This window comes from Parus major, chromosome 4 (genome assembly GCF_001522545.3).
Source record: "Parus major isolate Abel chromosome 4, Parus_major1.1, whole genome shotgun sequence".
In the NCBI taxonomy this organism is placed as follows: domain Eukaryota; kingdom Metazoa; phylum Chordata; class Aves; order Passeriformes; family Paridae; genus Parus; species Parus major.
The window spans coordinates 46,974,345-47,001,334 of record NC_031771.1 but is presented as its reverse complement, the minus strand read 5'-3'; the positions used below and the strand labels follow the sequence as shown (position 1 = coordinate 47,001,334).

Below are 26,990 nucleotides of genomic sequence, written 5' to 3'. Positions count from 1 at the left end.
CGCTCCGGAAGAGGGAAAGAGCCGAGTGGCGGCGGCTGGGGCGGCAGCGGGATGGCAGCGCGGGGTTCCGCGGGGGATGCTGCGTTCCGCCGCGCGGCCGAACAGTGGCTGCTCTGGGATAAGGTGAGGGGCGGCGGTTCTGGCCAGGCAGGGGCTGGGTGGGGGCAGGCTGGAGAAGGGTCAGGAGGCGCGGGGTGACGCCCGGCTGTTGCACTGTGCCGGTTTGGGGTGCGGTAAAAGCACCCGTTTGCTCCTTTGGTTCTGCTTTCAGAGCTCTCTGACCAAGGGATGCTCTCCCTCTACCCCTCTGTCCATCCCCATCAGGTGGGGCTGCGGGGCTGCTGCCGCCCCCCGCGCGGTGCTGCGGCTCCGTCACCTGCCGCCGCTTCCGTGCCGAAACCCCCCCCGGATGGTCTCAGTCTGGCTTTTAGCTGCACTGAACGTCTGTTTCAAAAGGGCCTGTATTGTTCCGAACCGCTTCAGTCGCAGGGCAGTTGATAGACTTAAATTATTAATGACCAGCACACATTGCCGTGTTACCTGTCTCTTGGTGTTAAAAACCTCCTGGTGCCTTCCGATTTTTGTTTACTAAAATATTGATCCCAAGAGACATGTGGGCTCACTTCACAAACACTTGGAAATGCAGAAGTTGTCAGTCCTGGTTTTTCTTCAAGTATTATTTCCCTTCCTGTTGAGACTTATCTTTGTTTTTGGTTTTGACAGCTCTATATGCAGAACTAAAATCTTCTCTGTGTTTGTGTTTTCCACATACCTAAAGAAAGAAGCATCTCGCCATAGTGATGTTCTGGAAATGGTTATGTAGTTGCTTGCTGCTGCAGGTCCCACTGAGATGCACACCACTATTGGCACATTTGGTTTGCATTTTTTATGTCCCTTTTCATATAATTTGTTGTTTTGGTTTTATTGGAACACACTGGCCGTTGCACCCTCTTCAGTTACTAAAGTGACTAAAGTGACTGAAGTGGCCTGAGGACTCAACAATGCTGAGTTTTGTGCAGCACACATACCTGTTTGGTAAGGCATCTTCTACTTATTTCAAAATTATCAGTGGAAGCATATAATAATTCTTTTTTTAGTGTTCTTTCCAGGTTCTAAAGGACATCATTAGAAGTACCTCGAGCTTGCTGTGATTCTTTATCAAAGATCAGTCAGCTGCTTAACTGACCAGTTACCAAGTTCTGGTTTTATAAATGATAGAACTGTGCCAAACTAGTCCTCTTTTCAGAAATGCTAATGTGTCACGTTAAATTACAATAAGCTTTTGTGCCTTTTTTTCCCAGTTTAATTGATTTTGAGAAAATAGTTTGGTTTTAAAGCTTCTTATTATCTGTGTAATAATTTGCTTTTCAACTGCTTATTCCCTCTGGAATATGGTAAACTCTCTGGAAATCTAATGCAGTATCCCTTATAGCATCTTTACTTTTGAAAGTTTAGCCCTCTGTTAACACTTGCATCTTTGACTTAGTAATAATTGACTAGTTTGCAATACCCATTGCTGATTGCTCAGAAATGGTGAGGTATTTTAATTTCTCAGGGAGTTGTTACATGTTTGTATTGAGCAACAGAATCACATATAACCCTTGTCCATTTACTCTGATATTAAAAAGAAGTTCCTCTTTGACATGCAGAGATAGGTTAATATTTAATGATGATAAGCCCTACGTTTCTTACAAAATAATTGTCTGCAGGAGCAAGCCCTTATGGCTGATGGAGGTTCTGCTGACCTAACTGGAAGTTCCTACCTACAATTACTGTGCTTGTTACCAGGCTGTTTTCATCACTCTGTTCATTACAGTAATAGCATTTTTTTCATTCTTTCTACTATCTGTCATAGAATTATGAATGGAAGGTAGCTTCTGGTTTTAATAAAAATAAAATCTGTTTAGTCAGAAGCTTTTCCTCTCCTCTAAAACCTTGTGGGGACTCCTCTACTGATGATAAGTCATTGGGTCTTCCTGTAGTGGATTAATAAAAGTAAATAACTTGAGTGTTACCAGGTGATGTTCAAGCTAATTGCACTAGTGGATATTAACTTGGTATTAAATCACCTGCCACTGTACTCACAGAAATGGTACTCCCATACTCACATCTGGTTTAATTTGAAAGCAGAAAAAGCATAACCTGAGAGACTCAATAAGAAGGGAAAAAGCCAGCACTTCATCCTTCTTATCCAATTTGGTCTTTCTTTGGTAGAGATGCTGTGAAGAGTTTGTTTAAGCAGAAGAAAAAGCCAAAACTAAGATTAGTTTTTTTTATTTAGCTGCGTAAAATGGCATCATAGAATTCTCCACAAAAAAAAACCAAACAAAAAAACCCCAAAAAAAGGCAGCAGATTCTTAGGAGAATATAGCCATAAACAATTATAACAACAGTTCTGGAAAAATCCTTCTTCCAAATTGAATAGACTTGGCCTAGCTTTTACCATTATTTGGTGTGGGGCGGAGGCAGGAAGTGGAGAAAAATTAATGCAACCAAGTTTTCTTTAGACAATTTTATGGCCTGAAACTCTTAAGATGCGGGCAGCCACCTGGATGTGTACATTTAACCAGACTTAAAAAACTGGAGGTTCTCTCTAGTTTCACAGTACATACCAAACCTGGGAAATTCCTCTAACAGCAGCAAACAGCTGCTTGATTGTGAGAGCTGCAGGATGTTCCTGATGCCCTTCTGCATTGGCATTACAGCTCCTAGTCTGTCAAACACTTGTAGTATCTACCTAAAAAAATGCTCATTTCAGTAGTAAGAGATGACTTGTGTGCACAAAGCTCACAGAGAGGAAATAAAAGGTGACTAGGCAGTGTACAAAAATGGATGCAAATGGTGTCATTCAGGCTTTACCTTTGAGACATAGGCCTGATGTTAAAGCAAAAACTTGACGTCAACTTGTAAACAGCCTAAAGTCAGTCATGCTGTCCTATATATTCCATAACAACATTGAATTATATTTATTCTTACAGAATGTAATTACTCAATAATAATAGATAATTGTGTCAAGCTGCCTACGAGGAAGTGTCAGTTACTACATTCTTGGACTGGTAAATTGGTAAATTTTGCACTGAAAATCAGTAATTCTGGGGTACCTAATTGTTAATTGCACTCAAGAAGTGGATTTTTTTTTTTTTAATTCTTTAATTTATTCTGCATTATGCAGTTTGCTTATTAGTACCGAAGGCTCTTTAGCCTTTTAAGTATTTAAACTATGTTGTTTGTCCTGAGGCAATGGGAACACAGGTCAGTGGTTGGGACATCCCAACTCTGGTCTCAGTTTGATGTGCAGAATGTTTATACCTTTGTAGGCAAACTTACTCACATGCCTAATACTCTTGTGTGTTCTGCAGCATTTTCTGAAGCTGCAGAAGACAGTTGGTTTTACATTTAATTGTTTTTTTCCTGTTTGCCTAGGATGATATGCTTTCCCTTGCTGTAAGCATACCTAGGTCATCCAGGAAATAGTAAAGTCTATGACTTTTATGAGGTCATTTGATTGCCTAGAAATTAAGTTTGTGTCCCTTTGGAAATTATAATCTTTGTACTCCAGAGTAAAGTATGTGTACTCATGCAGTGAGTAACCTGCTGCCTCCCTAGGTAATCCTGTTAGGAGTCTGCCACCCACCATCTGTCCTCTTGGCCTGTCAGCTCTCAAGAAACCAAATACTGAACTTCACAAGTCTCATGTTATTATGCTGAGAAGTTGAGGTATACAGGACTTTGATAATTCCCTAAGTCTGGAAACAAAAGGAGTAAATAACAATAGAGAATCTGTGAAAGCAATATATGAAGAAAAGCAGTGAAAGTTAGAAACTCCTCACTGTTCTCAAGTGGTCTGACATGGCCTTTTTGTTGCCACTCTCGAGTAATTTTATTTAAGAATTTGACTGTAATTTCTAGGTTTTCATCATGGGGTTGTGCTTATTTTTAAAAGCATTACCTGAAATATGTTGGAAATTATTTTCTGCCCAGTCTGCTTAGTTTTGCTGCAACCTCTGGTACTAGCCAGTCTTGGGACAAGGTTATGATTTAATTTGTTTTAAATGCTACATATAGTGCTAGAGAAATAACAAATATTTCTTAATAATCAGCTTACTTAAACTTACTTTCTTAAATGTTTAGAGTATTTCTTGTGATGAGGAAAAATTCTCTGAACTGTGAAAGTGCTGCTTTTTGTTTGTTTTGTTTTTAAAAATAGAAAACATTAAACATTAAAATACATAAAAACATCTTGGAAATCTTTTAATGTTTCAAACTGCAAGATATATATACATACACACACATGTTGCTGTCCAGGTAGCATGTTCACTTAAGGAGAGAAATCTAAAGTAAATAATATTTGAGGTTGTACTGATTTAAAATTAAGACAGCAGGAGTTCTGTTGTTCTTGAGGTTGTGTGCCATGTTTTTATACTGAAACCCAGAGATTGGGACAGAAAGTCAGTTCTGTTAAAACAAACAAAACCTCATTGAGAATATCTGAATTTTGTATCAACAGAATCCAAAAACTTACGCAATCGTGAAACAATTGCTTGCGGAAGGAAATGCCGGAGAACTGCAGAAATACTTTGGCTCACGGATGGAGTTTGGCACAGCAGGGCTCAGAGCTGCCATGGGAGCAGGGATTTCCCACATGAATGACTTGACTATTATCCAGACAACCCAGGTATTGTGTTCAGCACTTCATCTCACTTAGCTGGTTGTGTATATGAATGGAAGAGCCTCATTTATGGCAAGCAAATAAGTATTCTATGGAAGTATGAGCTGTATCCTATTCTTCCAGTTTTCAGAAGTAATTAAATTATAATTATTAGCTGAGTGCTGATCTCTGAAAACAAGGAGAGAGAAGCTATTAAACCATTAAAAGAAGTTACTTTCTATATTTGATTTGCAATTTAATTTATACACAGCTGCAATTAAGGTCAAGTGTAACAGTTAGTGCTGTTGTAACAACTACAAAGGTGGCCAACATTTGGCTAAGCTTTGTGTGTGCTGGACACAGATTAACATAAAAGCAGTGAAGGTATATATACATACATAGATCCTAAAGTAGATCTACTTGGGGAAAAAGCCCACAACCTTGAATAACTTCAGCCTGTAGTGGTGATGTCGCATGTGCTAAAGAGATGTCATTATTAAGGGTGAGATTTGAAATATAGACCAGCTATTCTTTTCCTCATGTGAGACCTAAGACAGCTGAATCATTTCTCAAAACCTGCATTTTGGACTAATTGTGTTACCTGTTCTTTTTGGAGTTGGTTCTGATATTTTAAAAAGTACTTAAATGCTGTCCAGGTTTATAATATTGATTGGAAGGTTTCTGATATTTCTTGGTGTTTATTGGTCCTGAACAAGCTGAATCCCAGAGTAGTTCAGTGAGATGCTGTCTGCTCACCTTCCTAAGACATCACCATCTTAGCAATCATCTTAATGCTATGATAAATTAAACATCAGTATTAAGTTAATGAGGTGGATTTGTTGTTGTCTTTAGGGATTTTGCAGATACCTTGAGAAGAATTTCAGTGACCTGAAAAAGAGAGGAGTTGTGATTGGGTTTGATGCTCGTGCTCATCTTTCCAGTGGAGGAAGTAGCAAAAGGTACTTCTTATTTTTTGTATTTAGTATTTTGTAGATGCCTTGTGTGATCCATGATGGATTTATATCTACTTCAACTATATTTTCTTTCTGTAAAGTGAATTAATATGTGGGTTTTACAATATTCTTACATACTGGTAATACCAAAGCAGTTGTTAGAGGTGTGCTTTGTCTATTGGGAATAGGAAGGGAACACATTTAAATTGGGTCTGTATAATAATTGAGATATATTGGTAAGTGATGGTGTTTGCTGTCAGGATTTTGTAATTGCATTAGGGTAGGAGGGAAAGCTGTGAATTCTAGCAAACTAATTGGTAAGAAAATGAATATATTCCCAAGGTATCTTTCCTTCCTGTTTAGGTTTGCAAGACTTGCTGCCAATACCTTCATCAGTCAGGGAGTTCCAGTTTATCTATTCTCTGATATAATACCAACCCCCTTTGTGGTAGGTTTTTCTATTATGTCTTTTTATGTACTATATCTTTATATATATACAAATTCTGTCAGATAACCTTGCATTATTTATATTAAGGATAACTACACAAATAGTTCTTACTTCTTAGGCTCTTCCTGCAGTCAGTCTTGTACTTATTTAGCTAAATATAGTTTACAACATCCATAGCAAAAGAAGGGAGAATGTGGAATGTCAGCAGATTACTGTGGAGTCTGAAGTCTGAAACATACACTCACATTTGGCAGGATTTTTACCTTTTTTTTGGGGAACAAGGGGTGAGTATTGAATCCATAATAGCAAGTTGTTGGAGTGCAGTGATGTTTTGCCAGAAGGGTTGTTGGAGTGTGTCCACGATGGCCTCATCAAAACACCAGGTGTCTCCAGAGCAATATAGAAAAGCCCTGCTCTTGGCCCTGGTACTAAAAGCAATAATTTCTCTCTATACCAATTGCTCCAGTGAGCATTGCAAACAGAACACAGCATTCTTATACTGATATTTTTTTTTTTTTTGTAGATTTGGGCTCAAATTCTTAATAGTGCTGCTTAAAGTGGTGTTGCAAGAGCTGCAGTTGATTGCATTTCACTATTAAATAAAGTGAAATAGGAGTAAATGAAAACTGGAGCTGTGTTTGTGAATAATGCTTTATTTTTCATTCACTCCACCTGTTTTGAGCTAATTTATAAGAGCTCTCTCCAAAACAATTCCTTTCTGAACCCCAATGGAGTAGTTGCTCCCCAGGCTGCTCCCAAAAGACAGCATGGATGAGACTGCTTGAGCTGCAGTTCTCTGTCCTGTGCTGACTTTGGTCATTACCCCAACAGACTTGGCACCCTCTAAGGTCTCAGGTACCTCAAATCATTCTAGAGTAGGCAGCATGTGCATCTGGCTTCCTTCTAGAAATACACTACCCTAAAGATTCACAAGGCATCTGGAACAATATTAATAACATATAAATGGAAAAATGTGCAAGAAAAAGCAAGGGCTGAAGTTGTGCCTCATGGACTCTAGTGAAGCAAGTACTATTTAGCTTCTGCTTTAAGGAGTCAGTGTGTAGGAATCACATCCTGACTTTTCATTCACCACTATGGAAGTATTATATGGGCATGAGAAGAAATAATATATAATATGTTGCACATTCTACTCAAGTAACTTTTTCTTGTTACAGCCATACACAGTAACTCATCTGAAGCTTTGTGCTGGAATTATGGTTACTGCTTCCCATAATCCAAAACAAGACAATGGTTACAAGGTATTCCAATGTGATCTATTTTCTGGCTCTGTTTTTTCCATGTAGAGAAACTAATGCAATTGTATATAGTTCTTATAATGGTATAGACTAAATTAATTGCTAGTCTCTTTATCTCTCCTATCTATTCTATGTACTTAAAGGTAGAATCATCTTAAACTAATAATGTAATTAAAGTCTTTGCTTGAGAAAGCAGAATGCCATTGTAATCTGCTGTCCACACTAAAAAACACAGCTGAATTGCCAGTCATTCAGCAGCTAGGCAGTCTTATACAGACTGTTTCCAAAATACAAAAATGGAAGTTTTCTCAGTAAATGACCAGGCCTTGTTTTGTGTGTCATTATAGATCTTGATATCTTTTGATAAAATTAAACTGCTTTTTTTTTTAATAGAATAAAAAAGGAATGTGAGAAGAAACACTGAGAATATGAACAGAATACTTTGGGTATACCTAAGCCTAATTTACTGTAATGCTATAGTGAATGTGCTGCACCTTAACCAACAAAAACATAACAAAACTATCTTACAAGATTAATGATCATATATTCACTTACCTGTTTTATTTAGGTTTACTGGGAAAACGGTGCTCAGATCATTTCTCCTCATGACAAAGGAATTTCTCAGGCTATTGAGGAGAACCAAGAACCGTGGCCTCAGGCTTGGGATGACAAACTGATTGACAGCAGCTCACTACTTCATGATCCATATGCCATGGTCAATAAGGAGTATTTCAAAGACATACAGAAACAGTGCTTTTACAGGTGACTGGTGTTAATTCCTTTAAGAATTAAATATAGGATAGGATATTCCATCTAGTATGTTAGCCAGGCAGTTTAAATTGATGAAAGTGAGGGTGGCCACAGTCCTGCCATGATCCAGTTCTGTCTGTGCCTTTTTGTTGTCTTTTGTGGTAGCACTGGCAGCTGTGTGGTGGTGTAGTAAAACAGTTCATAAAGCTGTCCTGGCAGAAGTCAAACCCAGAAAAGTGAGCAAATTTCTGATGATGTCTCCCTGTATTTTCATGGCCATGCATCAGCCAGGTGTCACAGCAAGACTGGAGCTGTTGGAGGTGAGCTGGCATGGACAGCCCACCAACCTTAAAACAATATTCTGAGAGACAGTGAACCAGGTTGTTAAGCCAGTTCTGGATGAAAAAGTTCTTGCTCTGTCCTTCCAGCCTTGCTTTTGCTCCTGGTAGCCTTGGGGGCCTTACAACAGCCTATTCCTACCACTTGCTTAGTAAAATGTTTACTCAGCAAAATGAAGTGGATGTTTTCTTGGTGATTAACAGTTAGAATTGATTTATGTAGTAGATGAGTATCAACCTTTTAGATCTGCTTATTTTATGTAGAAATTTTAACCACCAGTAACCATGTTCTTACTCTTGCTAAAAGCAGTCAAAAGGAGTTACTAGAAAGCTGGGGCTACTAAACTGCTTTTTCAGAATTGGATTTAAATGTCTCCTTAGGAGTTTGCATGATTTTAGGTATGCCCAACACTTTTTACATCCTAAAAGTGAGTATGCTCAAATTGGCAGGCTGCTGTTGACTCTCTGTGTTCACAGTCTTTGGGGCTGGTTTAAATGCTAGAGTTGGGGATGAAGAGTCTCTTTCCACTTGCCTTGTCTGGGATATGTAGAGTGCACTGTCTTTCTTTCTCCAGTGATTTGCACATACCAGGATGTTGGATTTCAAGAGTGACTCATATTGTTGAAAAATGAGGCTAAGCTGATTTTCAAGCCATTGCTTTTAAAATCTCACCTCCTTTAATTCATAATTTTATGAACAGTGGTATAGAATACTGAGTTGTATCTGTTTCCAAACATAGTCAGTTTTGTGCAGAACAGTCTTCCATGTCCAAGTTTACTACTGACCTGTTTTATTTCAGGAATATAAACAAGGAAACAAACCTGAAATTTGTTCATACTTCTGTGCATGGCGTAGGACATAAATTTGTGCAGTTGGCATTCAAGGCATTTGACCTCAGCCCTCCTTTTGCTGTTCCGGAGCAGAAAGATCCTGATCCAGATTTTCCCACAGTGAAGTATCCAAATCCTGAAGAAGGCAAAGGTGTTCTGGTAAATAAATTTATTTATTTATGTAATAGTTGTGATGTCTCTCGGTGTTTTCCTTTTTGCCAAAAGTCACAGCTGTAGATATTGGTGGAAAGTCTATTTTTAATCTGTTTCATAGCCTTACATTTAGTGAAGAGTTAACTGGTATCCTTTCATTAACATAGCCCTCTTTGAACCAGACAGGTAGTAATTACCTATAGCTTTGAACTACTTTGTTCTGTTTTAACAGAATGGGCAGGCTCTGCACATGGGACAAAGTGGTAGTTAATTTTTAAAAATAAAATAATAATAAAAATCTTCACAGTTGATTTTGGAAGGCTTCTCCTCTTTTGTTCTGACACAACACCAGGAGGGGGCAGAAGTCCTGACAGGTGGTTAGAGTTTCTGCTACTATTTCTGTTACGCTTTGTTTTTGAAGGATCCCATTAAATCGAGGTAGCTTTTAAGTTGTGCTACAGAAGTGGAATGATGTAGGTAAAGTCAAAGGTCCTGACTATGTTCTTCTGCTGCCAGGCTAGAAGTTCTTGGGTGTTTTGAGAGACACATAATGATTGTGTGTTTGAGATTAAATAAATTGGGAAAATTACTTAAAACCTATAAAGAAAGTGAAAATATTATTTGGGAATATTAATGCTCATCTCGTCCTGCTTTCCACTTTTCCAGACATTGTCTTTTGCTTTGGCTGAAAAAGATGGGGCAAGAATCATTTTAGCAAATGATCCTGATGCTGATCGACTGGCAGTGGCAGAGAAACAAGAGAGGTATGGTAATAAAGTAATGCAAACCATTGACATTTTTACTCCCAAGGTTAGATTCATTTGGAGAATTCTTGTTACTTGCATTGCAGAGGAAGAATAGTCACAGTAGTAATTTTTTGGATTGAAAACACACAGAAATGTGAGAAGACTGTATGAAGCAAACCACAATAGGGGCAGGCTATGAAATAATGATCAATATTAGACAGTGTTCAGAAGCCTGAATAAATAGTTGGCACTTACTGTAGTTTAGGCATCCACAGAAGCATGTGAATTGTTATTTTTGTGCCATACCTTTTCAAAGGTGGGTTTTCAGTTAGATTTTTTTCCCTTAAGACCAATAAACGTTTTTTCATTCTAGGTTTATGAAACAATAACTTGGATTCAGGAGAATCTGTATAGTTCCCTGATAATCTCTTGTTCTTCATATGAGTGTCTTCTTTCTCAAATCCTGTTAAACCAAGCACTTTACTAATCATCAGATGATTTGTGCTTCTCTTGCTCAGTTTCCCACTTCTTTCCCACTTCTTTACATAATGTTATGTATTCGCATTTCACCTTAAGGTTATTCACAGTTTGGTACTTCTTGGTGTAGTCATTTGTATTCTCCCTTTCAAGAGCCACCTATATGTGCATTATTTGTCTTTGCATACCCAGTCAAAGAAGGGGTCATAAAAGGTAAACTTGCTCAGTCAGGGGTTTACCATAAATTGTTCATATTTGTGAAACGGAACCTATAGTTCTGACTCAATATGGCTGTCCCCCTGTTTCATTCCCTCTGATATCCTGTACTTCTACAATTGCTTACATTTCTGTATTGTGATTTTATCTGATGAATAAAAGAAAGCTGAAGTTCAAGCAGTTGGTATCATATCTATAAGTAGTGGTGTTTCTTCTTTATCTATCTTGATAAATCAGAAACTAATCTGCGCAGTTAGAAGCTATAAATCCTTAGTAAAAATAAACTTCAAGGTTTCCAGCTTCAAGAGGAGCAGAAAAAAAATCTGCTGCTGGGCCAGCATATATAATTTCCCTGTGCATAAGAGCCAGAAGAGGGATGTAAAATTATGGCAATGGTCTTTGGTACACAAGGGATGATATGGACATCTGCTAGATGCCCTTATAGGATGTGGATAAATTAAATAGTTGGATCTGTATCAGTCAGACAAATTTCCAAAGTCCAATAAAAGGAGACAGTGCAAATACCCATTTTCCTCAACAGATGACCAAAAAAACTAAAGCAGTAGCTTTAAAAGTGGCAGTATTTTCTTTGGAGTTTTGGGGTGATTTTAAACTCATTAGCCTCACAGCATGAACTAAGGAGGTTTCTCTGCCTTTGGAAGAAGAATGGTCTTTTTTGGACATTTTGCTGTATCTTACACTGTGTTAGTTGGAAGGTTCATATTTCAATAGTGTTGGTCTGTGCCAGCCTCAATTGGCAATTCAGCATTGAGGAAAAGGTATAAAAAGGATTATGCTACTTATGATGGGTTAAAACAAGAGTGCAAAATACCTCATGCTTTTTGTCTGAAAACTTTGAGGTATCAGAAACTTGGAGAGGGGTGTTAGTTTATTGTGTCCATTACCAGTGAGAGCGTGGTGCTCTCATTTTGCTACCTCTATGCTCGTTGCTTAGCCAGTCTTGGTGTCTCCTAATTTCCAGTCCTGTGTCTTCTCAGACTTCTGTCATAGCTTTTCATACACTAATCAAATATTAATATAGGCTTCTACAGTATCTGTACTTCTTCTTTGACAGAACCTCCTGCTAGAGCACACTCTCTCAACACTCTTACACTAAGTTGCCGCTGTGCATTGCTTTGTGCCTGTTGGCATCAATAAATGCAGGAGACTGAGTCTGCTTCTCTTTCACAACAGGTACTGTTTCTGTAGGTCTTGGTTTTGTCAGTTTGAAAGTGTCTCTGTCCCCTTTTGTGACCGGGAATTTTTTTGACAATTTTGACATTTGTCTCCTCTTTTCTTCATTTTTTGCCTGTTCTAGCAACACATCAATATTAATCTTTTTTACCCATTTTAGATTTTTTTTCCAATCTTCCCAATGACTAATTGATGTATTTGTGATTAAATGAAAAGTATTTGTCACTAGGCTAACTAAAAATACTGATCACTTGAGAACTGTATTTTTGTTTCTCTGTGCTTGTCTTAATCGCTGAGTTTGTAATTTGTATGCTGAAAATTTTTGTTTTACTTTAAATATATTGGTAATATCACTGTTTCATCTTTGGATAACTGCAAAAGCTTATGTGTATGATGGAGGAGAAAGGTAACAGTTTCAGAATGCATTGAGGGAGGAATTTTTTTCTTTGTTCATTATGAACACGTGATACCTTGTTACTGTAACTTGGAATTCCAAGCCAGTGGTTTATTTGTTAATATTAATTTATAGAAGAACCAATAAATTTATTTTTTTTTGCCCCCTGTGTTATCCTTTGAGTTCATACTTTCTAATATCTTTTTGCCTCTAGTGGTGAATGGAAAGTGTTTTCTGGAAATGAACTAGGAGCTCTTTTAGGCTGGTGGATCTTCACTTGCTGGAAAAATAACAGTAGGGATACTTGTGCCATTAAAGATGTCTACATGTTATCCAGTACTGTTTCTTCCAAAATCCTGAGAGCAATTGCACTAAAGGAAGGTTTTCACTTTGAGGTAAGCAACATGTTACATGTTATTTAATGTTCTTTTATTAGCTTTCCTACAAAGTGTCATAAGCTTTTAAAACATTGCTTTCCTTTTTAATGCCTTTGATTTCTCCTTGCTGCTGTAGGAAACACTGACAGGTTTCAAGTGGATGGGCAACCGTGCCAAACAGCTCATGGACCAGGGGAAAGCTGTTCTCTTTGCATTTGAAGAGGCTATAGGTGAGGGACAGAATGTTATGTTTTCATATCTTGCAAAACAGTGAAAATAGAACAACTGCAGAAAGTGGTAGAATTGCAGAGAATCACAGAATGGGTAAGGTTGGAAGGGACTGCTGGAGGTCATTTGGTCCAACCTTGCTACTCAAAAAGGGGTTCCTAGGGCACATTACACAGGGTTGGGCCCAGATGGTTCTTGAATCTCCCCAGGGAAGGCTATTCTGCAGTTTCTCTGAGCAATTTTTGTCAGTGCTCTGTTAGCGTTTCATTAATGAAATAAAAAAATAAAAAAAAAAAAAGGTAAAAATGGCAACGTAAGGGTGTCCTCAATACAGTGGGTGTATTTCCAGTGAGTAGCAGATAATTATCTATTTGGCTAATTGATACTAGTGGTTAAAACTTTTGTATCTCTGCCTAGCACTAAGTTTGTAGGCTAAGAGTATATATGTACAGTAGCATGGCTATGCAGATTTGTATTGCAAATTCTGCATAAACTATTTTTAAAAAACAGAAACAAACACATTTTCCAAACTTGGAGTTGAGTATTTTTACCTGACAGATGTAAGCTCAGTGTAAATGGGAATAAAATAAAGTAAAAACTACTTCAAATTACATTTGTAAACTGGAAAGCTATAGTTGAAAGCCACAAATGAAAGTTATGAATTCATGAGAAGGAAATTGTAAAGCTATAGTGCTATTAAAGTATTTAAGTATGAGAACCAGAGAAAGTGACTAATTTCACACATAATTATCAGTGTTACCTTATGCTACTGTATAAGGTAATCACATTTGAGACAATGTTATACTTGCATTATTCCTGCAGTGTGGCATTTCTCTTTCTAGAAAGCTCCATAAGGACCTGGGAGCATGTGGCACTGATACGATGCAAATCTCTGTCTTGAAATTCCATTAAATACCTTGCTTATTAAAATGAATACTGGTTAGAAGTTTTCTACTTTTGTTTTGACTCTAAAATGTCTGTACTATGGTAATGTGCATTTCTCCTTTCAAAGATGTTGGCTAACCTTCCCCCTCATCCTATTTCCTGTTAAAAATGTGTCAAATTATATCTAATTTTCCTTGTTTAGGGTATATGTGCTGTCCTGCTGTTCTGGACAAAGATGGTGTCAGTGCTGCTGTTATAACTGCGGAAATGGCCAGCTTTTTGGCAACCAGGAATTTGTCTTTGTCTCAGCAGCTGAAAGCTGTCTATGATGAGTGAGTTCCATTCTAATTTTTTATTTTCAGATTTTCTCAATTTCACATACTGGGGTTAATAGGGACTCAATAGCAACCTGTAGTTTATAAAGAACTAAAATATGATTATTGTACTATTAAAACAATTCTGTGCTAATAGTAGCTTCCAGAAAGTGTTCCTGTCTTGTGGACAAGTTTATTACTTTGTTTTGTGTTGTTTCAGGGTATTTTAGATATAATAATAACTACCTTACTAATTCTCTATTAGTTAATGAGATCTTTTTGGTTTTCTTCACTTGTCTGAAAGGTTTTTTCCTTTTGGGAAGTTCTGCACTTAGGTCCTTTTACAGATGATTGGGCAGGTTTTTGGCCAGCTGTATTGCTGACCTGTAGAGATTATAGTGTTTCTTGCTGCTCAAATGATCCAGACACACAAAAATGTTGATGGCAGAATGGGTCTAAGTAGCTCTGGCTTATTTATACTGTATATAGAAGCCAGCTTGCTTCTGTCCTTGCAGGGCTAGTTATGATTAAATTAATTCTAGTTGGCTCTAAAATTAGGCTTTTTATTGTATTAGTCTTTTTTTTTTTTTCTTTTTTGGATAGATTATTGTTGTTGAGTTTTGGTTGTCCTTTTCTCTTTCTGCCCCTGATTAATGAGATTTGAGCTTCATGTTGTGACTAGCCATTACTCTTGGCTATATATAGCTGGGTATCCCTCCAAGAACTTCTAATATGAGGCACTACTTTTTCTGTTGTTCTATTTTAATAGATTCAAAGAAATCAATAGCAAAGATGAATATTTGATTTCATGGGGCAGGGAGTGGTTTTTGTGGAGGTTTTGGGTTGTTTGTTTTAAAGGAGGGAGAAGCACGGGCTATTTGATACTCTCCAACTCTTCTTGTCTTGTAGACACTAACAGGAGAGAGTGGAACCTGCAAAGAAACTCATGGAAAATTCCAGCCTTTGTGCCGCTTGTTTTGCCAATCCTGAGTTCTTATTTGTGTGCAGCATTAGCCATGCTTGTTTCATCATCTCCTTAGGAAGGAATCAAGTGGCAAAGACTTGCTTATGCTGCGTACATAAATTGTGTGATATGAGAGCATGAAAGAGGAATTCATACCTAGAGTGGCAAATACAGTATCTGATGTGAGAATTCCCTTAAATGCTACTAGCTGGAAGTGCATATTCAAGAATTAAATATTCAACTTCTGGCTTGAGGTTTTTTTACTATTTTTTTATATCCTAATACAGTAAACACCCACTTCAGGTTGACCGCAAAATATTTGACAGAATGTAATTGAGCTGTGCCACAATGCTGCTGTGCACATAGCCACTGAGGAGGACTTGGAGCTGCTTTAGCATAAAAGCAGTCTGTAAGATGTCACTGCTCATAGTCACTTTGTGGCAGAGCTACAGATAGAGGGAAAGATACAAATCTGCCCGATTCAACTGTTGTTTAAAAATGAGCTGGAAGGAGGGTTCTTGTTTTGGTTTGAGGGATTGTTTAGTATGTGTTTGATTTTTGTTTGTGGCTAATATAGAGTTGCACTTTTCTACTACTTACTACTTTACCTTTTTGTTAGATTTGCCTTCTGAGTTATAGTTGAAACAGAAGAAACTCTATTTTGTATTTTGGAAATGTAGAAGGGGGATCTGTCCTGAAGTAAATGCAGATCAGGAAAAGGACATGCTCCTAGTAGGCTTATTACTTATTTGAGATACAGGATAGGTTTTGTTAATTCCCTTACTGAACTCCTAAGACTAATTTAACTACTATTAACCTTCAAGATGTCCATTTAGTATAAATATGACTCTGGTTAAGAAGGCATTCAGATTTTTAGTGCAAACATCCTAGTACTAATGAAGATTTTGCCGCTCAGATTTTCACTGCCATCAAGGATATTTATCAAGTCTTGATCTGTAGCAAGAGCTCACTTGAACAACCAGTCCAGGCTTGTATGTTTTTCAACAATATGCTGTTTTGAAAAGTCAGTGTTACCGGGTCATTCGTCTTTGATGCATCACATTACCTGGCAGCAAACAGGTGAGGTAGAGAGACAACATTCAGAACAGTTTGGTTTAGTAAAAACACTTTAATGGGAGAGTAGAAATGCTTTAATGAATTGTGATTGGAAAAAGCAATCTAGGATTTGTTTTACTTAGAAAAGATCAGCTGGAATCCACTCAAAGAAGCTATTAGCTGTAATCCCTTCCATTGGTGGTTAGAGCTCTTCAAGGCAATAATGGTATCTTTTTTTCTTCTGGTTTTGCTGTAAACACTGTTTTTATCATTAGAAATAAAAGGCATCTGCACAGAAGTTTCTTAAAGTATGTAAAATGGAATAATTAAGCTGTTTATGCCTTTTTTTAATTTTAAGGGCATGAACTGATGCTTCAGTTGGATGAGTATGAGTTTTGTTTTTTGGAAGGTTGTATAATGTGTCTGGATTCCCTAATATTGTGTCTTCACAGATATGGCTTCCATATTACCAAAGCTTCGTATTTCATCTGCCATGATCCTAAAGTTATTCAACAGCTTTTTGACAACCTTAGAAATTTTGATGGAAAAAACACATACCCAAAATCTTGTGGTAGATTTAAAGTTTCTGGAATAAGGGATCTAACTACTGGGTATGACAGCAGCCAGCCAGATCAAAAGGCTGTAAGTATCTTTCTAAATCGCATGTAAAGCATACATACATACATAAAACATTCTGTGGAGAAACACTAAACGTGTAAATAAGTTAGACTGGTGACAATTGTTTTGCCTTGGTGAGAGGAAGTGAAGCCAAGGGGGTGTTGGGATTTTTGTTAGGTTTTATGGTATACTTTTCTCTCCAAGATGACAGCTTGTAAAGGGCAGTAGGAGGATCTTGCTGCCTTGCTACAGCAATCTGCATTGTTTTCTTGTGGGTGCAAGTTAAACTGCCTATTAAGATGTGGCTTTGGATTCTACATTATTCCACAATCTCCACTTCCTTTCCTCTTGGGAAATGCCATGATAGCTCAACTTCTTTTAGCAGTAAAAGAGTTGCCTAGATTTGAAATTAACTACCTAGCAGTGATGCAGTTCAACCAGATTCCAGGCTGAGGGCAAGCCTATCCTTGTGGTCTCAAGACCACAATGTTGAAGAAAACAGAACTTAACTATAATTGTGGCTGATGCTTTTGTCATGTTATCTAACATCAAGTTGTGGGTTTATATATAGTCTCTTTCCAAGTTTAAAAAAAAATTCTTAATATTTCTAGATACTTCCTACTAGTAAAAGCAGCCAGATGATAACATTCACTTTTGCTAATGGAGGAGTGGCCACAATTAGAACCAGTGGGACGGAACCAAAGATCAAATACTATTCTGAACTTTGTGCACCCCCTGGAAACAGGTATTGTCACTTACAGCAGTACATTTGGTCAAGCAGAGTCTGTGTGGATCTTTGGTATTGTTTTAGTGAAATAGGAGCTCTCCATGATCAAATAATATTACTAAAGTCATTTTAGTCAGTGTATTTGTGTAAAGCTTCAACTCTGCAAAATTTATTGATACAGTCTTGTTACTGTAATTTCTTTGAACCCAGTTTTGCATTCAGTGAACAATATCAGCAAAAACATTCTGCCTTAAATAAATGCAAATATTTTCACCCCTTTTTTACATACATAGATCCTTTAAAATTGTTTAATCAAATATAAAGGATTTTAATATATTTCAAACCCTTTTATGTTTAATAATTATATCCTTAACTGTTAGCCTTGGAAATCATACAATCTTAAAGATAAATAATTATTAGCTTATATAATGAAAATAACACTTTTTCACACATGAAAAGTCATCTAAGAATGCTGTTACAAGTATAAAAATTACACTTAAAATCACTTACATTTAGTAACAGAAGATCTTCAGAACTCAAATTTGCCATTCCACTTTAGATTATACTATATATATAATAATCTATATTATTATAGATTATATATTATAGATTATCATATTATATTTAAATATATTATATATGGAGTTCTATTTCTTCCTAGTCTTCATGTATATCAGCTGAAAGTGAACATCAGTGCATTACCATAAGAAATCAAATATATACACTTTCAGCATTAATAGAAAATGTTTGTCTAAAGCAATGCAACAGATTTAAAAATTCTTCATACTAAAAATATACATTTTAGCTTTTCCATTGTTTCACTGTTTTCTATGTTTGTGTGATTTTCATTTTCCAGTGATGCTGAACAGCTGAAGAGGGAGCTAGATGAATTGGTCAATGCTCTTGAAAAACACTTCTTTCAACCAGAAAAAAACAAACTTCAACGAAAGACTGAGTAAAATAGCAAAATAACTACCTTGATGGGGTTTTGCAGCATTAGAAGTGCATTATTTAAGGAGTTGAAGTTTTTTTAGGACCAAACATCTGAGAACTCTGACTATAAAGACTTCTGCTTTTAAGAGTTACTTTGGGTACTCTTAGCTCTAGTATCTTATTTTGACAGGAAAGTACCTTTACCCTTAATGGACCAAAAAACCCATCAGTTGAACTAAAAGCTTTATGAACTGAAAGTAGACTGCAAATGTATTTAAATCAAAATTTGTTTTAATTAAATATAAGTAATATTCTGGTATCTGAAACAGCCTGTTTTGTGGTGACTTGTTTCTTTTGTGTGCATATAATCTGAAAACACTATGCAACTTTGTCTAGGTTTAGATTTGCAAAGCAAGTTCTCCTGTTAACAGGAAATATTTAAAGCCTGTGGTGAGATGGACAAACTTGGGGCAGATGATTCAGAAGTAGTGATCTTTTATAGGGATTTTGGCCCAAATAAATGAGGAACTCACAGCAAATTTGTTAAATATCTATTTGCTGTGGGACTATATATCATATTCCAGGCTAGAGACACAAAGTGTACCAAGCTGTCTTTGAATACTATGAACCCATTAAGATAGTATATCTACATACAGCACCTTTCTGTTGCCTCACTGAACACAGCTTAATTAGTTCAAAGCATAGCCCAATTTTGGAGCCTCTCACACTGTTTGCTGCCATGACTTGGTGCATAACTCTGTGTTTAACTTAGAGCAGAAGTTTCCATTTCATTGCATGCTCTTGTCTGTGCTTGCAAAGCCTGAGAGGGTTTTTTGGAGTTTGCCAGTTGACTTTAATATGGGGCTTTTCTGCATTTTCAGTACTTGCTTTGGATATCAGTGTAGCATTAATAGTCAGAACCATAGGTACATACTTAGAAATGCAAAATTTCTAAACTTGATTATCCTCCCAGAATTCAAGTCTTCTGTGCTTGTTATTTTCAGTGCAATTTGAAGATTGCAGCAGTTGTGCAGCTTGGTACAGAGGCGCAGCCCTGGGGGGACTGGAAGAAGAAGTTTTACAGTCTGATGTACCACTGCAGATCATGTGCAGTCTTGTGGTGAGAGGCCTCAAAAATTAGTCTGGGGATGCTTCAGGGATCTTTGATGGTTTATGACACCTTCTAAGATATGACAGCTGCCTCTCAAGTCAGCCTAGTTGAGTGAATTATGACCCATCAGAATGAATACCTTCAGGCCTCCATGTGAATGTCCCTGTACTTTTCCAGAGGGGAGTTTTCATGCCTGAGCTAGTTGTGTAAGGGGGGGACACTGGCATGATAAAAAGCACTATCCCATCATGCAGGATCTGCTTACTGGCTTCCTCCTTGCTTGAAGGCAGACAGAGGAATGGTTCTTCAGGAACCAGGCTGGGGCAGTGCCTTCTATTTGGGCCTTGATGAGCTACACCCAGGGCTGGAAGAAGTTTTGTGGGTCTGTACAAGCCTGCAGCCATGGGTTTCAACAGGGGAGGTGATTCTTTCCCTCCACTCTGCTCTTGTGACACCCCACCTGGAGTACTGCATCTCAGCACAAGAATGACATGAACCTGTTAGAGTAGGTCCAGAGGAAAGTCATGAAAACAGCCAGAGGGTTAGAATACCTGTACTGGGAAAAAAAGACTGAGAGTGCTGAGGCTGCTCAGCCTGTAGAAGAGGCTATGAGATCTTTCAATATATGAAGAGAGCTTATAAGAAACATACTTTTTACCAGGGACTGTAGAGACAGGACAAAGGGAAACAGTTTTAAAGTGAAAGAGGATAGATTTAATTGGATACAAAGAAAGATTTTTATTTTTTTTTATACTGAGGGGCATGAGAAATGGGAACAAGTTGCCCAGCAAAGCTGTTGGATGCCTGAAAGTGTTCAAGGCTAAGCTGGATGCAGTTTTGAGCAGTCTGATCTGGTGAAAGGTGTCCCTGCATCATGTAGGGTGGTTGAACTAGGTGATTTTTAAAAGGGGCCTTCAGACTGAAACCATTCCATCATTCCTTTTACTTTCATTTGTATTGGGAGGACTCACATTTATTTTGGTACAGAATATGTTAAAGGATGCTTTACTGAATTAATGGGGAAGAACTGAAGACAGAGGATTAGAGGTTCTGATTTTTTTTATGTGTTTGTCTTAAAATCACAGGCTAGAGAGGCATATTTTACATCTGCCAAAGCTGGATTAGGATTTTGCTAGTGTTAGAAGTCTGGAAGTGAGACCTGCAATGCACTCGTGTACTGAAACATCCTTAGTATGGCTTTAGAGCATCTTCAGAAACAGTACAGACATTGGATGATGACCTAATCTTTATCATTGTCTTCCTAAGGTAAAGGAATTTATTTGCTCCATTCCTTTCTCTATTCCAGAGAGAAGTTCACAACTTGGGGGTGGGGGGTGTGTGACCAAAAAAAGCAGCTGCTTGAGCAATTACAACAAACTGCAAAATTACAAGAGAAAACTTGTTATTGCTAAAGTCTTTACCAACTTTCTGTTGCATCAGAGAAAAGAGGATCTAGTACTGAAGTAAAGAATCAAAACAAAGGCAGCAAGAGTATAGCGAAGAGAGAAGTTAGTATTGCAAGTCAGAACGGGTGTTAAGCTGCAGTTTCTAAGTCTAATTCTTACACTAAAGTGTTGTGTAAGATAATGAAGCCTACTTAGACAGTATTACTCTCAAGATAGCTATTAAAACACAGGCAAATGTAATTTATAAAAGAGCAGCCTTGAACTGGGAGCAGGTGTACTAGTGTTTTATCCAGAAATGGGAATTGCCATGACTGGAATGAAGAGTGCTTGCAGCCCAGACTGAACTCAGGCATAAGGGAATTCTTGGCTGTTTCTAGAGAAAGACACATCCCTACATTACCAAAAACATGTAAAATGAGCCTGTTTTATATAACAGATGAAAACACAATTCCAGTGACAGTTGTAAACATTGATCCTATAGGGGATTAGGCCTATGGGACTAGAGGGAAGGGCTCAGAAAGAGTAGCATAGTACTCCAAACTCTGCCAAAATAAAACCCCAAACAGTAATGCTTTAGGAGGAGACCAATGGACTTCACTTAAAGGTTATTAGTTTTTTTACAAACCCAGTTTCATAAAATTTACTGAATAATTTAAAATTCAGGGATGGATTGAAACAGTTTGGGTGGAAGGAAGTAAATACATTCCATCTTCCTTACAGGCTATGAACTTAGTCCATGGCATATTATGTAAAAATACTGTTATGATACTCAAGTACTGTACTTGAATTGCAAAAGGATTTATTTGATAATTTTGCTATATACAACAAATAAAATTTGCTATATACAACAAATACAACGATAACTGGAATTCATTCCAAGGGAAGATTTATTATATAAGCAATTTTCATGTTGTACAAATGTGTGCTTGAATATGTAACTGATTTACCTACAAAGTTTCTGTAAATAAAGTTTTTCTTCTTGCCCATTCTTTTAAAAGTTCCAGTGGTCATGGCTTTTATTTTCACGTACCACCAACAAGCAACTCTTATATCCTTGATTAACAATCACTGGAAATAGTAATATTAATATGGTATTAAATTAACAGTTGCTAAACACCACTATAAGTATTAACAAGTTTGGGGATTTTTAGGATTCTGACGCTGAAGGCAGCTGGATGCCATACATATATATAATTAATTGTAAATAAAAATAACCACCAGTAAAAGCTTTCTGTCTCTAAGTACAAAACTAATCAAAGGTAGTTAAGCTGAATTGCTTTCTTTCCCAGTACATTTTTGCACTATATAAGATACACATTCATCAAGGTTAGTATTCCTGATCAGCTTCAGGAAGTAGAAGCCAACATCACTGCATCAGGATGCAGAGAAGGAATGCTGTTGAATGTAGCCTTGAAAGGTAATGATTAGGCAATTTTCATTGCAGGCAGGCTGAACACTCTGAGGCTGATTTCTTTACCGATATCAAAGAGGAGAAAGAAGAAAGTATTTGTGATTTGTAATTGTGATGCTCTAGTATTGACTTCGGTTTTTGTTCAAGGATTTTCCAAGAAGCAAGAAATAGTCTCATAGGATCCTTATCTGTTTCATTATGTTTTTTGAAAGGCAACAGTGAAGCAGCTAAAAGAGTCTTCCTAAGATTGTTGGTTGGTAATTTCTGAAAGTATGAGCCTTAGCTGAAGTACCAGAGCTGTCTGGGTGGAAATTGTGGTTCACCTTCTGCCACAGCATGGTTACCAGAGGCATATAATGCTCAGTCAAATTTAAAATGAGCAAAAGGGCATACTTGACTTAGGTACTGGTATTGGGTGATAACTGGAGTAAGAGCATTGTCCTTAGTTGCGATGGCTTAAAATCTAAAGACAGGCACTGGTTACAAGGAGATGGCATTCCTCTTTCCAAGGATTGTAAAGATGTCACTGAAAAGCAAGAGGCACTTGTACCTATTCCCGTATCTGAAGTGAAAGCAGCAAACCATGACCTGAGCACAGACTGGGAGCAAGCACTCTGGGTGAACTGCTACTTACATACCTCAAGTCACTTAGCAGCGATCCTATGGAAGTACACCTAGATGCCAAAGGTCATGGAGACACAACGCACTTTGTACCTACATGTGTATCTACACTTTATAAGCAGAGGATGTCCTTGGATACCAGAATCTGCTTGTTTCTCATAATCTGTGGCAACATTGTGCTTGCATTTAACAGCTTGATTGTTTCCCTCACAGCAGCAGAGCAGATTTCCTTTAGGAAGCTCTGATTCTAGAAAAGCACACAGGCTTAAAAGTAAATAAATCACTGGTCTTACTGCCAAGAAGACTTGAAATTAATTGAGTGCAAAAGTGGTTTGCACAATGGGGATGTAGGGTGCCTTAATTATCTCCACTCGCAGAGAAGTATAATTAAGTCTCCAGATCCATTCATGCCTTATCCTTTCTGGCAGCTGAAAGACCAACTAATACCTATTCTTACAATGATTTTATGCATACGCAAGTGTGGTTTCTTTGAGGAAGCCGTCGAGGTGACTCAGGTGAGCTCTCAAAAGGCTGCCCTGCGGCCAGGGCTGGGCCCACAGCCGAGTGGGGACTTGACCGCTTCAGAGCTCCCGAGCCGGGCTAGTTCCAGTTTTGTGAGCAGCCTTCGCTCGCCACTTCAGCTGACCCCGCCATCGCCCAGGCTCACTACCGCAAAGCGACAACACGTTTTCCGCGAGAGAAAACAACCTGTGCCAGACACACGGGGCAGTGTCGCCAAAACGCTCTTCAAGAGGAACTTAACGGGCGAGGGGAGGAAGTTTCAGCCGCCCGCTGTCGCGACATGGGCGTCCCCCTGTCGCCGGCTGCCGGCCGTCTCTGCCGGGCGCCCGTGCTGTCCGGCCCCCCGTGCCGGGACCAGCCGCCTGTTGCTATTTTCGCCCGCGCTGGCGAGCGGCCTGGCCGGGTGTGCGGCGAGGGTCCCTGTCGTCCCGGCCCGCCGGCAGGTAGGGGTGGGGCGGGCGGCGGAGAGGGGCAGGAGGCGGAGGGCAGAGCAGGAGGCGGAGGGCAGAGCAGGAGGCGGCGGGCAGGCAGCGGAGAGGGGCGGGCGGCGGAGAGGGGCAGGAGGCGGAGGGCAGCCCCTGGCCCGTCCCGGAGCCCGTTACCGGCCCCGCCCGCCTCCCGGCGCGGGGGGTGCCCGGCCGCGCCTGTCAGCCCGCGGCCGCAGCCCGCCGACGGCACTTCCCTGCGGCGAGCACATCCTGCGGCGGTAAGCGGCGCCCGGGCCTGTCGGGGGCAGCGGTGGGGCCGCCGTGCGTCCGCTGCGGGCCGGCCCGGGGGAGCTGCGCCGGCGGGGCCGAGCAGCGTTTTGGGAGAGTGGGGGGAAGGAGGAAGAGCAGCTTTTGGCGCAGAGGAAGTGAAGAGTTGTGGCGAGGAGCACGGCATCCGCGCTGCGAGGGGGAGCAGTGCCCGGCGCCGGGCGGCTCCGGCCGGGGCCCCGCTCCTGGCCGCGGCGGGAAGGGCGGGCTGCGCGCTCCCGGCCGCCGCGGCGGGGTCGCGCCCTGGCTCCCGGCGGAACCGCTGCTCTGCCTGAGGGAACAGCGTTGCTGCCGGACGGGGCGGCCGGGCAGCGGGGACGGGGGCGCCGGTGCCGCTGTTCTCGGTTGGCGGTGTTCTGGGAGAGCTGGCTCCTCAGAATAACCGAAAGACCCGCTTGAATTTAATCTGTCAGTGACCTCAGGTGCCTTTAGTTCTTCTTCTCTTTTGTCTGCCGTTTCCTCGCCCACCTACGCAAAATCGGTGAGTATAACTCCTCCCAGAGCCCGCTCCGTCTCGGAGCAGCAAAGCGGCTCTTGCCTGGGCAAAAGCGGACCTTTCCTTCCCTGGCACCACCAGAAGTAACTTCCAATCCGCCCGCAGCGGCACAGTGCTCTTAGGGCCCTTTAAATTCGCGAACTAAGCCAGCAAGGCAATGATCTCTTGAAACTGCGTTCACGAGAGGTATGGAACGAATGTGGTTATTTATAGCACAGTTTGAAAAGATTGGGGCCTTTGTGTGCTGTGTTTTATTTGGGAGAGAGGCTAACACGGCAGATCTGCTGTAGGAACCTTCAGTAGTGCAGATGGTGGGATTTGTGTCTGCGTTAAGCCCAGAGATTGAATGGAACATCGTGGGTCAAAATTAATAAATTACACATTTTCTGAATAGCGAATTTTGGAGCTCATCTGAGCTGATGCATATGACTATACTTTTAGCACTTGTATGTGCTGAAATAGAAATTTCTCACGGGTTCTTATATAGGAATGCCGAAAATCACAGGTAATACACAAAAGTAGAAATGTTTGCAGGTGAGAACGTCAGGATGGAAGGAAAGTGAAACACATTCAGTGGTATGTGGATGACTTGACACTTTTTTCACTTTAATTTGGTTAATTGCAAAGTTGAATGCATTTTGGCTGTGGATATGCGATTGAACAGAAAAGAATGCTGTTCATAATGTAATTCACCTAGCAAGTTTTCTTTTACAAAGTTGTGTTGATTTGGTTTTTTTTAGTGCATTAGTGCATTTAGAGCACAGAACAGCTCAATATTTTATTCAGCTGTCTTCTGAGTCAGAGCACTTCAATCATCAGCATATTAATTTCCATGGACCTGAGTAAGGAAATAGCAACAGGCGTTATGGGCAGGAATAGCTATTTTCTTCATTTGATAGTTGATTATAAATGTGTGTGTTTGTAATCAAGAACATACTACCATTCTGTTGCATTTTTTTTTTATTAATAGCCTATTTTTAAAACTTACTTGAGGAGTGATATAAACGCTGGCTGTACTGGTAAATATTTTAGATGTGTTTATTACTGGAACCAGTACCAGAGTAAATGGTCAAATCTGGATTGCAATCTGGAGTTGCTGAGTTGCATTTAAGCATTACATCTTTGAAAAGTCAGCATTTAATGAAAAAATAATGGAAATTAAAGCTACTTTCTGAGGCAGATTGGTTGCTGGACTTGCAAATGCTGTTGCCCAGAGCAAACCATAGCTTCAGAAGGAAACAGCATATAATAAGTAACTATGAAATAAAAAGAATATCCTTGCAACAATAGGGATGTGTCATGCTTCCAAGTACCTATTTGAATTAAATAAAAACCTTTTTGAACACTGTACTTAGCAGTGTCCTGAAAAACTTAATATATATATTCTCATTTGTGTTTTTCTATATATTCTGCCAGGTGGATAGAGAAATCTGTCATCTTGAGGAAAGACAATGTAAATTTCAGTTAGGGATCAGAAAGAGAGGGAGACAAGTGGTATTTAGTTCTGGCTAGTGTTCCAGAGTTCTGGCTGCATGCCAGGGCTCCTCATAATCCTTAAGTAGTATGATATTTCTGCTAAAATAATCAGTGGTGAAGTGCAGTCAGTACCAGTTCCTCTGGTTCCATTTGTCAACAGGGTTCAGTGTTAATGCCTTGCAGAGAGGAGCTGAACAAATTTGTGCTGTTTAGCACCAGCCGTTTATCATAACACCTTGCTGTATGGTTGCATTTTTTGCTTAGCTTCTTGAAAGGGAGAAAACTGACTTAGAGAGGCTTATATAAACTAAAGCTGGTGTCATGTCCCAAGCCTGATGTGGAGGAACTGCACAGTTGTCTCTCAGAAGAACTGCAAAGGTCGAGGAAGATGGCATCTTTCTGTTCAACTCCCAGCTCAAACCCCTCATTTATTCATTTCTGTGTGAAGCTCTCACTGTCCCTGCTTGACACATCTCCTAAGCTTGTCAGGTCTGCTGTGAGTCCCAGCACTCCAATAACTACCTAAGTAGGGAAAGAGCTGGAGGAGAGTAAAGGGTTGCTTAAGTCTGCAATTACCAATGTTCTGAACAATAATTGAAAACTTCTGGCTTCATGTCCATGTTGAATTTAGTCCTGTTGAGAAGAAAGGACAAAAGGAGGACAATGCTTTGCCACTGTCAAAATTT

At 39.3% G+C, this 26,990-nt stretch overlaps 2 protein-coding genes across 9 annotated transcripts in view; both read left to right on the top strand.

The window, feature by feature from the left end:
- Positions 1-22,009, top strand: PGM2 (phosphoglucomutase 2). Its single transcript, XM_015624251.3, has 14 exons — positions 1-123; positions 4,508-4,675; positions 5,501-5,607; positions 5,965-6,049; positions 7,225-7,308; positions 7,874-8,067; positions 9,194-9,383; positions 10,044-10,141; positions 12,619-12,799; positions 12,918-13,011; positions 14,097-14,226; positions 16,681-16,870; positions 17,458-17,591; positions 18,430-22,009. The coding sequence occupies exons 1-14, from the start codon at positions 52-54 to the stop codon at positions 18,530-18,532; spliced, it is 1,830 nt and encodes a 609-aa protein (XP_015479737.1). The 5' UTR covers positions 1-51; the 3' UTR covers positions 18,533-22,009.
- A 1,839-nt stretch (positions 22,010-23,848) lies between these two features.
- The window catches only part of TBC1D1 (TBC1 domain family member 1), a 99,159-nt gene continuing 96,017 nt past the window's right edge, over positions 23,849-26,990 (top strand). For 3 of the 8 annotated variants that reach the window (XM_015624249.2, XM_015624248.2, XM_015624247.3), the window contains exon 1: positions 24,186-24,283. The gene's annotated coding sequence lies outside the window, so the exon portion shown is untranslated. Of the gene's footprint in view, positions 24,021-24,184; positions 24,284-24,665; positions 24,814-24,993; positions 25,015-26,990 lie in introns of those variants that run through there. The other 5 variants (XM_015624246.2, XM_015624243.2, XM_015624245.3 and 2 more) reach the window with 4 other exon arrangements.

What these genes read in the sequence shown, in the direction of transcription:
- PGM2 (XM_015624251.3), top strand. Translation starts at nt 52, where the DNA reads ATGGCAGCGCGGGGTTCCGCGGGGGATGCTGCGTTCCGCCGCGCGGCC. An exon ending in AGTGGCTGCTCTGGGATAAG is followed by an intron (nt 124 to 4,507) that starts GTGAGGGGCGGC and finishes TTGTATCAACAG; the next exon opens with AATCCAAAAACTTACGCAAT. An exon ending in GTGGCAGAGAAACAAGAGAG is followed by an intron (nt 10,142 to 12,618) that starts GTATGGTAATAA and finishes TTTTGCCTCTAG; the next exon opens with TGGTGAATGGAAAGTGTTTT.